Source organism: Acinonyx jubatus, chromosome A1 (genome assembly GCF_027475565.1).
Source record: "Acinonyx jubatus isolate Ajub_Pintada_27869175 chromosome A1, VMU_Ajub_asm_v1.0, whole genome shotgun sequence".
Classification (NCBI taxonomy): Eukaryota; Metazoa; Chordata; class Mammalia; order Carnivora; family Felidae; genus Acinonyx; species Acinonyx jubatus.
This window is the reverse complement of record NC_069380.1, coordinates 161,512,511-161,526,091: the sequence shown is the minus strand read 5'-3', so window position 1 is coordinate 161,526,091 and position 13,581 is coordinate 161,512,511. Positions and strand designations below refer to the sequence as shown.

The 13,581-nt window shown below is 36.8% G+C and overlaps 2 protein-coding genes across 36 annotated transcripts in view; one reads left to right on the top strand and one right to left on the bottom strand.

The window, feature by feature from the left end:
• Positions 1 to 2,382, bottom strand: part of PPIP5K2 (diphosphoinositol pentakisphosphate kinase 2) — a 71,372-nt gene extending 68,990 nt beyond the window's left edge. For 19 of the 29 annotated variants that reach the window (XR_008299915.1, XM_053225212.1, XM_053225229.1 and 16 more), the window contains exon 1: positions 2,113 to 2,382. The gene's annotated coding sequence lies outside the window, so the exon portion shown is untranslated. Of the gene's footprint in view, positions 1 to 1,205; positions 1,284 to 2,112 lie in introns of all 29 variants that reach the window. The other 10 variants (XM_053225332.1, XM_053225330.1, XM_053225340.1 and 7 more) reach the window with 4 other exon arrangements.
• A 22-nt stretch (positions 2,383 to 2,404) lies between these two features.
• The window catches only part of GIN1 (gypsy retrotransposon integrase 1), an 84,881-nt gene continuing 73,704 nt past the window's right edge, over positions 2,405 to 13,581 (top strand). For 4 of the 7 annotated variants that reach the window (XM_053225402.1, XM_053225404.1, XM_053225395.1 and 1 more), the window contains exons 1-4: positions 2,405 to 2,515; positions 10,881 to 11,026; positions 12,606 to 12,799; positions 13,528 to 13,560. In XM_053225402.1, the coding sequence (XP_053081377.1) occupies positions 10,885 to 11,026; positions 12,606 to 12,799; positions 13,528 to 13,560 (369 nt within the window). In that variant the 5' untranslated portion in view covers positions 2,405 to 2,515; positions 10,881 to 10,884. Of the gene's footprint in view, positions 2,532 to 10,880; positions 11,027 to 12,605; positions 12,800 to 13,527; positions 13,561 to 13,581 lie in introns of all 7 variants that reach the window. The other 3 variants (XM_053225409.1, XM_015080438.3, XM_053225407.1) reach the window with 2 other exon arrangements.

The following is a 13,581-nucleotide window of genomic DNA, read 5'->3' as shown; positions in this document are numbered from 1 at the left end:
TTCAGCTCAGGTCATGATCTCACGACCCCAAGGAGGGATTCTCTTTCTCCCTCTCTCTCTCTCTGCCCCCTCCCCTGCTCAGGTTCCCGCTTGCTTGTGCTCTTTCAAAAGAAATCAACTTTTTTAAAAAGGAGAGAGAACCATTGTTCTAGACTTTGACAAAAGTGGGTTAGAAAGCTTTTTCTAATAGTTGTTCAGATCCGTACCCTTAACTAAGCTACTGAAACTCTCTAGCCACCATCTGTAAACTGTGATAAATTTAATAAATTATTTTGAAAACTAAATGCCAAAGCAGCAATTTAGCACAGGGTAAACATTTAGTAAATGTGAGGTGTTTCTTTTATTGGCTTTTATAATTAAAAAAGAGATTCCTGATCTAACTTAACTGGCACAGAACAAAGACAAACAATTTAGTTTAGAATGTACCTATTTACTGCCCTTGCAATGAAGCCACAGAAACTCCTCTTTGCCACTGCTTCTGCTGGAGACCTCATTACATGTTTTCTAATCTTACCACACTGCTTCAGACTGTCATGAACACTACTGCCTGGAATAAATACTCATCTTCTCCCCAAATTTAAGCTACTTAATCCTTAAAATGACACCTTGGATCATCCATCAGTCCTATGTAGTGGACAGAAGTCCGTCTTTCTTGAGGACCCTCAGCTCTTATTGCTCAGTCTAAATAGACATATGACCAATTTTCCTGAAACCCCAAAAGCATTTTCCGGATGGAAACATTGCTGTGAATGGTGACAATGCTGCTGTCAACGCTAAGTGTAATATCCTCACAACTACCATGAAAGTCATAGGAGTTTAAAACCCAAAATGGCAAGATTTGACTGGACAACTCTGAACCTTCTGCATGTCAGTTTAATCACTCGCTTTAAAAAACCCATGCTACAGTCAGTATTTTGGTTTCTAAACTATTTACTTCTGCATCAGAACAAGGAAGCTCCATGAGGACAGAGATCATTTCGTCAGACATAAATAGGCACACTGAATTTGTTTTTAATGAATACTTTCAACCACTTAAAATGTTAGTGAAGTAACTGGAAGCAAGGAAGCACAATGGTAAGACAATAGTAACAGTCAATAATACAGATTTTGGAACCTGAAAAACCTGGTTTCTAACAGAGGTTCAAACGTTTACTAGTAGCAAAAGTTTATTAGGACAAGTGACCTCTCCAAGCCTCAGTACCTACCTCTGGAAAATGAGACGAATAATCTAACATACATCACGGAATTGTTGAGAGAAGTACATGAGAACATATGTAAAGCACCTGGCACACATAAGAACTCAGTCAATGGCGGCTATCTTTAATATTTAATCTGCCTGAAACAAAAACTGTATTTTTCATTGAAGAATTTTCAACAGCAAAACAATACCCTATCCCAGCGTCGGGCAAGGATGCTAGGTGCTAAAGCCAGCCATGCTTCCTACTTCCCCAGCTAAGCCTTCCAGCACACTAGATCAAGACAAGTATCACCCATAGGAATTCAAAGGTCGCAAACTCCCAGAAGCCGTCCATAAACTAGTAAATGAGATACAATGGTCGCCACCCTCGTTCCTTCTCCCTCCAAGCGCGCGAGGTGCAACACACTCGAACTGATTAGGTGAGGCAGAGACCTGCAGCCTCCGTTTTATGCTGGAAAGCTGCAACGCAAGGGCCTTTTTGTTCTCTTGAAGTGGGGGTGCAGGCGGCGAGAAAAGGGGCAAAGACTGAGGAATGAAAACAAAAATAGCGATCTCGACCCACAGCAGTCCCCAAACTCGAGGCTGCCTACTTTGGTGGAGCGAGCCCACAGGCTAGAGTATCAGCTTAGGCGCTCGGCAGTTCCCTTCTGGCTGGGCTGAAATCTCGTGTATCTCAAAACCAAGAAATAAAAAAGGGAGGCAATAGAAGAGAAGAAGAAATCCAGACGCGAAAAGCGCCTCAGGGCCGTAGTGTCACTCCTTCCTCGCCCACGCTGCCTTTCGCTCTGGCACACGCCCCTGGGAAGAGCGCGTGTCTGGGCTCCGCAAAGCGCAGAAGACAAAGCAACTGCCCGGCAGCGGCCTCGGTGACCGGGTTCGGCAACTCGGTTCTCCTCCGGTCCCGGAATCCTCACCTGCCACCGCTGCAGTAGCCACGCGAGCTGCAGGAGATAGCCGAGCCCACTCGGGCTTCGGTTTCCCCTTTAATGCCGGAGACAGGAGTGAGGTGTTCGTCAAAAGACTACAGCTGTTAGGTAGGACGTCGGTCTCCTCTCTACAGTAGCAGATGAAGGGCCACGCAGAGGTTCTGCAAAGGACTACACCACCTCCCTTATCTCGGTCGCGCCTCACCCCGCCCGCCTCGGGTCTCACCAAGAAATCTCACCGGGCGGAACGATTTCCGGCAATTGCCAAACGGTCCGCACGGCCCTCATAAGCACACACCTCTTAAAGACACCGGTAGTTCCGCTTCCGGCAGCACCAGATAAGTCGCGAGAGGAAGCTTAAATCCTGTCGTTTGCTTTAGGACCACTTTCGGTGAGTGGTCGTCCCGGTATGCTTTGTTATGTCTGATGATTTTTAAAGTGAGGCATCACCTGACAGTAATTTCAAAACCATTTCTATCGACTAGTTTAAGAAAGGGTTTAATTGACTGTGGAGATTGCGCAGGCGCTCTTGGGGCGAGAGGGCCTTGCTTGGGCGTTACGGCGTCCCGCGCCCGCTGAGTGGAAAAGGGGCGAGTTTTGTTGTCAGGCGTGGGAAGGTGCCTAGTCTGTGTAACCGAGTTTTACTTTATGGTCTTCCTGCTTTTGTTAAATTTAGCTGGACCTTGCCCTGAAGAATTGATTAACGAGCCATTAAACCTCCCTGGAAATGCTCTCTAATAGTTAAAATAGCGTGCGAGAGTCGGAGCAGGTTCAAAAATTGACCGTGGCAGTTGGCCGACATGAACGAAGTCTCCCTACTTACTTTATCATAGTTGCCATTTAATCTGAAATATTCGCCTTTCGCCCCAAATTACAATCTCCTGTGGTGGGGAGAGACGCGAATTCAAGGGACAATCTTGTCCCGTAGTTCTAAAGGCAAAATACACACTTTATTTCTGTGGACTTTTCCTTTAAATGAGCTTTTCTGAACTAAAGTGGAGAAATAATTTTCAAAATGGAAATTCACTTATCACATGTGGCTTCATGTGTATGCTTATAGGGATGAAGGCATTTTTTGTTAAAACCAATTTATAGGTTGATCAGATTAGAAGTGCCTGGTGTAATTAGATTTCCCAGTCTTTAACATTACGTAAAATTATGCTTTTCTTTTTGTCAGAGATTAAAGTAGACTAACGCAGAAGTAAAAATAATGATCACAAGTTCACATGTTCATTGAAATGTTACAGATTTTAAGTTTTTAAGGTGGAACACATGCATTTAACAACTTTTTGGAGGCTTAAATTGGTAGCCTTGATGGGTTTTGTCCAATCCTAATTTTATTTAAAGTGATACTTAACCATTTTATTGCACACAAAATAAAATGATTAAAGGAATTAAGTAATAAGTATTTACACAGGTACTTACTGATTTTATTTGACGTTGTATTAGGGACATAGTGTTAAAGCTCAACCAAATTTGATCCTGACAGTTCCTCTTGCAAAATTAGAAGTTGTAGTCAGCCACCTTCACCTCCTTTTCTCATTCCTACTTTTTTTAATACACAAATTCTTAAAAATAAGAACATATTTAAAGAAGTCCTAAACTTCATTCTTATAACTTAAACCACTTAATTCTATCCTGTAAATGATACCTTCATTCAGTATTTGGGTATAGGAAGATATTTAGGTTTGTTCTAATATTACGGTTTAAAGCCGTTTTCTTTATATTCACTACTCAATTGGATGGTTTTTAGGGATCACATGGTGAGTGTACTTTGACAAGAAAAAACTACTGGTTCTTTGAGTTACTCTTGTGTATAAATGCCAATTAAAAAAAAATTTTTTTTAATGTTTATTTTTGACACACAGAGAGAGACAGAGCCTGAGCAGGGGAGGGGCAGAGTGAGAGAGGGACACAGAATTTGAAGCAGGCTCCAGGCTCTGAGCGGCCAGCACAGAGCCTGATGTGGGGCTCGAACTCACAGACCGCGAGATCATGACCTGAGCCAAAGTCGGCCGCTTAACCGACTGAGCCACCCAGGCGCCCCTATATATGCCAAATATTAACAGCAAACTTTAACCTAACTTACACGATTTTCCTTTTTGTGAACTGATTTTTCTTAAGTATTTAAGCTTGTGAACCCCATTAGACTGTAAACTCATTATAATGTATTAAATAACTCTTGAGTCTTCTGGGTTTTGATGTTAGCATTACAACAAACATTGCCATAAAACATTAATCACTATAAGTGAAGAGACAAGAATTTCAATCTTTTTACTTATAAGGAAAGCTTTTGAGAAAAGAAAGTGTTCTTTACTACTTTGAACAGCTTGATGTGGCTGATAATAGTGAAATGTTTTAACAGTAATTGTATATTGCTTGACTATTTGCAAAGGACTTTCCAAGTCTTTTCAATCTCATTGATCCTGATATTTATGAAGAAGGAGGGATAAGTATTATTTTCTTTTTTCATATGTGGATACTGAGACTTAGGTACTTAGGTAGCTCTTACAGTAGAAATTCTGACGCCTAAAAGTCATGACTTATTAGACACACCCTTCTTGGAGTGTGATAGATATGCAAGTGAAGTATTGTTTTCCTAAGTGAAATAACAATTATCTTTGGAACATGTGTCCTTTTCTTTTTTTTTTTTTTCAATTCAGTGCTATCTTTCCTATGAGGAAGAGCAAATAATTCTTTATTCATTTACAAATAGTTGAATGTCCATTGTGTCCCAAACCATGTGAAATGATTAAAAATTAATATGGCTTTCTCATATATAACCTGAATTATGAATTAAAAAGTATTTTATAAGTTTTCTAGCAGAGGCCTGAGCCAAGAATTATTAAATCTGAGGACAATAATTCAGTTATTAGTGTAGCAGGGGAAAAAAAGCCAACGGGAAATTTGAAGCAACATAGAACAAGCTGCAAACGTCTAGTGCTTGCACTTACTATGTTGCTTTGTACAAATTGGATAATGTCTGTGAACCTCTATTTTCTTATCTATGAAGTAGATATACAACTAGTACCTACTTGACAGGATATTGAGAGGATCATCACAGTAAAGCACTGTATAAATGTTTGCAATTTTTAAAAATTGCTTTTGCAGTTATTTAGAGAATTCTTTACAAAAAAAAAATTGTTCCCTGTTCCTGTAGTTCCTATAGTTTTGGCTTTTCTGGATATTGTATAAACAGTAGCATATAGTGTGTAGCCTTTTGTGTCTCACTTTTTTTACTTAGCATAATGATTTTTGAGATTCATCTTTATTATTAAGTAGATTTTTAGTTTGTTCCTTATCGATGTTCCTTATCAATTCCATCATATGGATCTACCATAATTTGTTTACCCATTCACCCACTGATGAACATTTGGTTCATTTTCAGATTTTAGCTGTTAGGAATAAAGCTTCTGGAAACAGTCACATACACATTTTTGTATGAACATATAATTTCTCTTTAGTTAAAACTGTTTTCAAACATGTTTACACCATTTTTTATTCTCACCAGCAATGCTCTGTACCCTTTGTAGTGCTTAGTATTGTCAGGTTTTGTTTCTTTTTTGTTGTTTTTTGCCATTTTGATGGATGTGTAGTAGCATCTTAGTTTTTATTTGTATTTTTTTAATTGTCTAATTGTGTTGAACATGTTTTCACCTGTTTATTTGCAAGTCATCTTTAATGAAATGTCTGTTCAATCTTTTGCCCATTTTTTAGTTGGATTGATCATTACCTTATTGAGATTTGAGAGTTCTTTTCAAATTCTGGACATAAGTTCTTTATTATATGTGTGTACTACAAATATTTTCTCTCAGCTGAGATTGCTGTTTTCGTAAAATTTAAATTATTTCTTTTATGGATGGTTCTTTTTATTTGCTCTCTGGAAATCATTGCTAATGTAAGCTCACCAAGATTTTCTTTTTTGTTGACTTCTAGCAGTTCTGTAGTTTTAGGTTTTACATTTAGGTCTATGACCCATTGGGATTGCTTTTTACACATGGTGCAAGTTATGAATTGAGGTTCATCTTTTTTCATATGGGTGCTTAGTTGTTCTAGCATCATTTGTTGTAAATATTATCCTTTCTCTATTGAATTTCTTGGCATCTTTGTCAGAAATTAATTTACCATTACTTTGTGGTTGTTTCTGGACACTATTCTGTTCCATAGATCTTTGGCTATCATTTTCTGATACCACAGTCTTGAATACTATAGATTAAAGAAGTCTTGAAACCAGGTAATGTGAAATTCTTCAACTATATCCTTGTTTTTTGAACTTGTTTTAACTATTCTAAGTCTTTTGGTTTTTGAACTTGTTTTAACTATTCTAAGTCTTTTTGGTTTTCTATTTAACTTTAGAATCAGCCTGTCAGTTTCTACAAAAGAGCTGGCTGGGTTTCTGATTGTGTTGCATTGATTTTGTAGATCACTTTGAGGAGAACTGACATCTTAGGAAGTTTACCCAGCTTTTTCTCATTATTAGGATGGGAAGGGCCCTTGTTCCAGCATTCTAGATTCTAAGACAGAGCTTCTATGGGGATTTTTTAATGCTATTTCAGAAAGGAATAATGTATTTCCATTGTTGAATATTATAATTTACCAATTTCTATCTAAATTAACCACCGGAAGTTATTTTCCTTATCTGGAAAGTGTGAGATTGAATCATAATCTCTGGCCTTCGTTTTAGTGGTAACCTACTGTGTTCTACAGTCAAAAATCTAATTTTTACATTTGTCATGTGGTATATTTAATTTTTCAAAAATTTATTCATATTTCCTTACTTCTTGAAAATTAAATATACTTTTAGTATCCTTTTCTATATTAGTGTGATACCAGAGAATAGAAATATGAAACATAGTAAGCCTTCTGTTAATAAAATTGGTCTTTCACATTAGAAAGCCTTATTTCAATGAACTTTTTTTTCTGGAAGCTAGAAACACGTATCACCAAGAAACGTGTATGTTTTAAAAGTGTAAAAATTAACTTTGAAAGAGAAAATGAAATAAGAAATCTTATTCTTCTATGAAATTAGCTCTTGCTTTTTTTTTTCTTTATTTGGAAAGTGCTTAGAGAACAGAAATAAGAGATTGACCTAATAGGTGCTTTCTGTCATATACTTATAGAACTTAGTATTAACATTGATATCTGCCAGGTTTCTTTGGTTGCAGTTAAACATTTGACAAAAACTTTCAGTCTGTACCTCTGATGAACCTATAATTAAAAAAAAATTTATTTAATGTCTATTTTTGAGAGAGACAGAGACAGAATGCGAGTGGGTTAGGAGCAGAGAGAGAGGGAGACACAGAATCCGAAGCAGGCTCCAGGCTCTGAACTGTCAGCACAGAGCCTGACTTGGGGCTCCAGCTCACAAGCTGGGAGACCATGACCTGAGTCAAAGTTGGACACTCTACTGACTGAGCCACCCAGGTGCCCCATGAACCTATAATTAATAAATATCAGTGTTCTGGGGTACCTGGGTGACTCAGTCAGTTAAGCGTCTGACTTCAGCTCAGGTCATGATATTACGGTTTGTGAGTTCAAGCCCCGTGTCGGGCTCTGTGCTGACAGCTCAGAGCCTGGAGCCTGCTTTGGATTCTGTGTCTCCCACTCTCTCAGCGCCTCCCCTACTCATGCTCTCTCTCTCTCTCTCTCTCTCTCTCTCAAATAAGTAAACATTAAAAAAAAGAAAAAAAAAGAACTCACACAACAACCGAAATAAATATATATATATGTAATCAGTGTTCTCAGTCTACAGCCTTTCCTTACTTAACATCTAGATATTTAACTCAGTAAATCTAGTTTGTATTTACTTGTTAAATGCTTTAACTCGTGGTTCTCAAATTGTGTGCCAAAGCTTTCCTGGACATCATAGTTAATTGACAGGATGCCATGGAATATTTTAAGCTTTCAAAGAAGCACAGCTGTACTCAACATCTATCAGATCTCTTGTGGACTACTAGTCTGAGGTAGTTCACAGTTTCAACATATGGTCACACTACATTGCTTTCTGGATATCTTTGCAAAACTGGTTTTTTAGATGGTTGCTGTGGTAATAAAGCAAATACTGCATGAAAATCAATGTGGAAGAGGAAATGAGGCCAGCAGTGCCTAATCTGATTGCAAGCTTTGAGAATTTGTACACTGACTAGCAAGTACATGCATGCCATTATAAGTAAATGTAATTATGTAAGAATAAAATAAAAAGATTATTTTATTCTGCTTATATGTATTTTTCAAGTGGTTTCTCAGTTTTTAGGTCTTAAAGTTCTTTATATATGCTGAGTATGAGTCCTTTGTTAGATATATATATATTAAAAATATCTTCCCCCAGTCTGTGGATTAACTTTCCTTTCCTCTTGAACAGGCTTTGATTTTGATGAAGTGCAATTTGTTATAATTTTTTTCTTTTAAGAATAGTGATTTTTGTGTCCTGTTTAAGCAGTCTTTACATATCCCAAGGCTTTGAAGATCTTCCTATATTTTCTTCCAGAAACTTTATAACTTACCTTTCATATTTAGGTTTGTGACTTATCTGGAATTAAGTTTGTGGAAGATGTAAGTAGTTAAGATTCATTCCCCCCCCGTACATATAGCAGATATTTCCAGCATCATTTATTGAAAAGACTTTCTCTTCCCCGCTTTGTATTTATTTATGCCTTTGTTGTACATTGATTGTATACATGTGGATCTAATTCTGGACTCCTTGTTCTGTTGCAGTGACGTATTTGTCCATCCTTATGCCAATACTTAACTGTTGTATTAACTGTAGTTTCATAGTAAGTCTTAAAACCTGATCCATTCATTTTTGATATTTTTTAGAAACTGTAATAAGTTACATTTGTTTGATTTTGGGATATAGCTATCTGTTATAAAATGAAAAATGCATATACTTAATATTTAGTTGAAAGTCAATAAACTTAGAACAAACTCTTTTATAATACATTACAGAGATAATTAACTTGTTTTTTAGGTTATGAGAGGACAGAATTAGCTTTGCAGAAACTTTGCCTTTAAAAATGGCTTATAGTTCATGCTAACCCAAGATTAAAAGATGTTATAAATGTACTGATATTTTCACTGGAAGTTAGGAAAAGATCAGAAACATAGTTATTGAATGTGGAAAGTGATATATCATAGGGGAAGACACTTAATAGGCTATTTAAGCCATGGGTTCCTAGGCACACTCTATTCTTTTTTGTTCTAACATTCTCTCTGTAGTAGCATTCTCTTGTAGCCTCATCCCTAGATCTTCTAGTGGTCAGTAAACATCCGTATTATTTTTAGAAATCAAAACTTTATGTATTTGTATCAGAGCCCTGGTAGGAAATAGAAGATACATTTTGCTGGGAATTTGAAGAAAATTTAATGAAGCTCCTGTATAAAGACATAAGAACAGGGTGCGGGAAATCAACATGGAACCTGGAGATTAGTAACAGCAGGAAATAAGGATGGCATAGTACCCCTGAATTAGCAAGAAGAAATGATGTTACAGACTTCTAATGAGAACTAGAGACATGGAGGATGGGCTACTCAACAGGAGGTATAGTTATAGAAGGTTGCAGCCTAAACCAAGGAAGGACCTGTGAAATGAATATCCTGACTTCTCCATTCTGATTTGCCTGCTGGTACCTCCCATTGGACAAGTCTAATCAGAAAACTATAAATGTAGTCTGTAAGGGTCAGTCTCTTAGGGCACAGTAGCAGGGAAAGAAAGGCCAAAAATTGATCTGGATTGATGAGAGTGGTGGCACACCCAATACTCTGCACAGAATAATTCCTTTTAGCTGAAAATATGAAAGACAAGGTCTTTTTTTTCTTTTAAATTTAGTGATTTCCGGGGCGCCTGGGTGGCGCAGTCGGTTAAGCGTCCGACTTCAGCCAGGTCACGATCTCGCGGTCCGTGAGTTCGAGCCCCGCGTCAGGCTCTGGGCTGATGGCTCAGAGCCTGGAGCCTGTTTCCGATTCTGTGTCTCCCTCTCTCTCTGCCCCTCCCCCGTTCATGCTCTGTCTCTCTCTGTCCCAAAAATAAATAAACGTTGAAAAATAAAAATAAAAAAAAAATTAGTGATTTCCCATATAATTTATGATCTAAAATAGACACATTTTATTTTGTTTTAATTTTGCCAGTGCACCCAGAGTTTTCTTTATAACATAAAGTATGTACAGGACCAAAAATCATTTCTCTTCAAGAAAAAGCAGCTTAGATGCAGTTCAGAAGAGCATATGAGATCTAGCATAGCTAAATATCTTCTTTTTCATTTATCATTTGAACATTTCCAAAATCTCATAAATTATTTGGATAGGCTTTGTTTTTGCATTTCCCAATGACCATAAATATATTTAGGAGTAATATAAAACTATTTCTGCCTTTTATAACCTATCATGTATTTAAATGTCATATAACAACCATCTTAAATAAGTAACATTTCAATTGATGGTAGTGAGAGACTTGAAGCAAAACTTTTAGAAGTATACTTGTTTATTTTCTTTTTTCCCATTATGTGGAAATTTTCAGCGTTTCTTCTCACATGGAAAGAGACAAGATAATGTGTCATGATGTATCTCAAAAATAGCTTTTGAATATTTTAGTTCATATACGTCACACAGTTCCTTTTCTGTACTATAATTATCTCCGTCACAGATAATATCCCGGGAATGTTCAATTCATATGTAAGCAGAAATATGACAGAAGCCTGCACTGAAATAGCAACTGCACAAGCTTATCATTTAAGTTATATCTTTAAATATCTTTTACCTAGGTTCATGATGGTCCGTAGTGGAAAAAATGGTGACCTTCATCTTAAGCAGATTGCGTATTATAAACGAACTGGTGAATATCATCCAACTACGCTACCAAGTGAGAGGAGTGGCATAAGAAGAGCAGCAAAAAAATTTATCTTCAGAGGTAACATTAATGCCCCACATCTTAAGTAAAAAGTTCATATAGATGCTTTTCCATGCGTGTTCTCTGTGGAGTCCTGAGAATTTCTGCAGTAACTGGTTGTTGCTTAACAGTTACCAGTGTAATTGATGATGCCACTCACTCAAAAGCAAAATAAAAATGACACTGAAGCTAACTGAATGCTAGTAAGCATGAAAAGGCCATTTTAAATCATAGACCGAAAATGATACCATGAAAAATTAAACACTCACCTAAATTAACCTTGCCTGCTTTTGTTCTCAGGTGGTTCCAACTTTAATGACACTTTCTACCACTTATGTCACTATCAATGAAGAGCTTAATTGATGCTAATATGAAAGTGTTGACGTTAACTTTTCTTGCTATATTTATTCCTGTGGTCTCCTCCTGCCATCAGATATTCTCAGGATCACATTCATTTTTGGACACCTAATCCCCCTAAATGGAATGAATATTTGAAAGGCAGTAGTATCTTTATGTTGAAAGATTATGATAATTTTTCTCTTTCTCCTCTTCACAGGGAAGAGAAGTTTTGAGTTGAAATAAGCTGGTAGTCACCAGATAAATGAATGAATGTTGGTGCTATTAATGGGAGTTTTGTCTATAGGTAGAAAATCAGGCTTCCTTAAAAGCGGGTCATGAAGACTATAAAATAATAAATAAACACCTCCTCTTATCTCTCTGTGTATAACCCTTCCTATAATTCCTCTATACTTAGTAAGGACACGTTTTGCTTTTTGGTAAAGTTAGGATTCATTCATTTATTTAATCATTTATGCAACAAATGTTTACCAAGTTCCTACTGTGTGCCAATCACATATTAGGTTGAGGATAATACATTGATGAATAAATTAGATGAGGTTCCTGCTCTTAAGTTGCTTACCTTCTAATTCAAGTAAGGAATGTTCCACTCAGCATATAGTTAATTAAGCACATTAGTAACTTGATGCTGTATTTTGGAGTTTGAGTCCACACTGGAGAGGTACTGATTCTCACCCTATGTTGATTGTTTTCCAGCTGTAGATTCTTCTCAGGTGCCCTACAAAGGAAAACAGAGAACTATCTTAAAGATAAAGGTTCTCCCACTCTCCTGCTTTACAAACCACACTTCCTGTCCAAATCTAGAAAAATGTAACATAGATAGTTGCTTAAAAAAATGTAGTTATGGTGAAATACCACTCTAGAAGTTGCTTATCTGTACGTAATTTATCTGCTAATTCATGCCATTTTTAGGAGGTGCCTGCAAATATTTTCCAGTTTGAGTACTCCCATGGAAAGATAATTTTATACTTCTGTGGTTATTACATGTTTTGGTGAGCAAGCTAGCTGCACTGGTATAGTTACAAAATAACAGCAACTGGTGCTCCTCCTGTGTATCTAGTAAGTTTAGCAGCTGAAAACCTTTCAGACTGCATGTATTCATTACAAATAAATATGCTATCTTAGAGGGAAAAAAAGAGTAAAAAAAAAAACATAATGGCTTGAAGATAAGGCTGTGATTATTTTAAAACTATATTGGTCTCTAAAAATTGCAATTATATCTTTTTGGCATTATTGATTCTAGAAAAAAAGCTGTTTTATGTTGGAAAAGACAGAAAACAAAATCGTTTGGTGATTGTTTCAGAAGAAGAAAAAAAGAAAGTCTTAAGAGAATGCCATGAAAATGACACTGGAGCTCATCATGGCATATCCAGGACCCTTACTCTAGTGGAATCCAGTTATTATTGGACTTCTGTGACCAATGATGTCAAACAGTGGGTATGGCTTATGTATTAAGAATTTCTTAGGGGTACCTGGGTGGCTCAGTCGGTAAGTGTCTGATTCTTGATTTTGGGTCAGGTCATGATATCACAGTTGTGAGATCGAGCCCCACAGTAGGCTCCTCACTGGTGTGGAGCCTGCCTAAGATTCTCTCCTTCTCTCTCTGTCCCTTTCCCACTTGTGCATGCACGAGAATATTTTAAATAATGTCTTTGTAGTAGATATCCAAAATTCTTTATTCCTCCAGATTTATTCTAGATATTACCTCTTCTTAAGCACTTTTTGTAGGTAGTTTTTGTACAAAAAACATTTAAAAGGAGTTTTACTTCCCATAAAAATTCTCCTTTAAAATCACTAAAGTATAATTTGAACTAAAACATTATTTAAACATTTGAAAAATAGCATATTTAAATAGATTATTTAGAACCAGGTTTTCATCATTCAACTCTTGTATAGGCAGAATTCAAATGGGGTTGAAATTCTTTTGACTAAATGATTACCTCTCTGATGGCAATCATGTGATCTTTTCTTGAGAGGAGACTATGTTCATAAGTCAGATCCATTGTATGCTCTCATCTTTTGTGCATATTTCATCTTGATATAGAAAATATCAAATATGGTAGATACCCCAAATCAACTAAAGGTGAAATCAAGTTGCAAAATAATGAAATTCGTCTGAGTTTTGTAATTTTATGACCTATTAAACCTTCAACTTCTTCTTATAGGAAATTCATCTAGGAATTGTGGTATTCTTACTGGTAGGTCATCTGATTCCTACT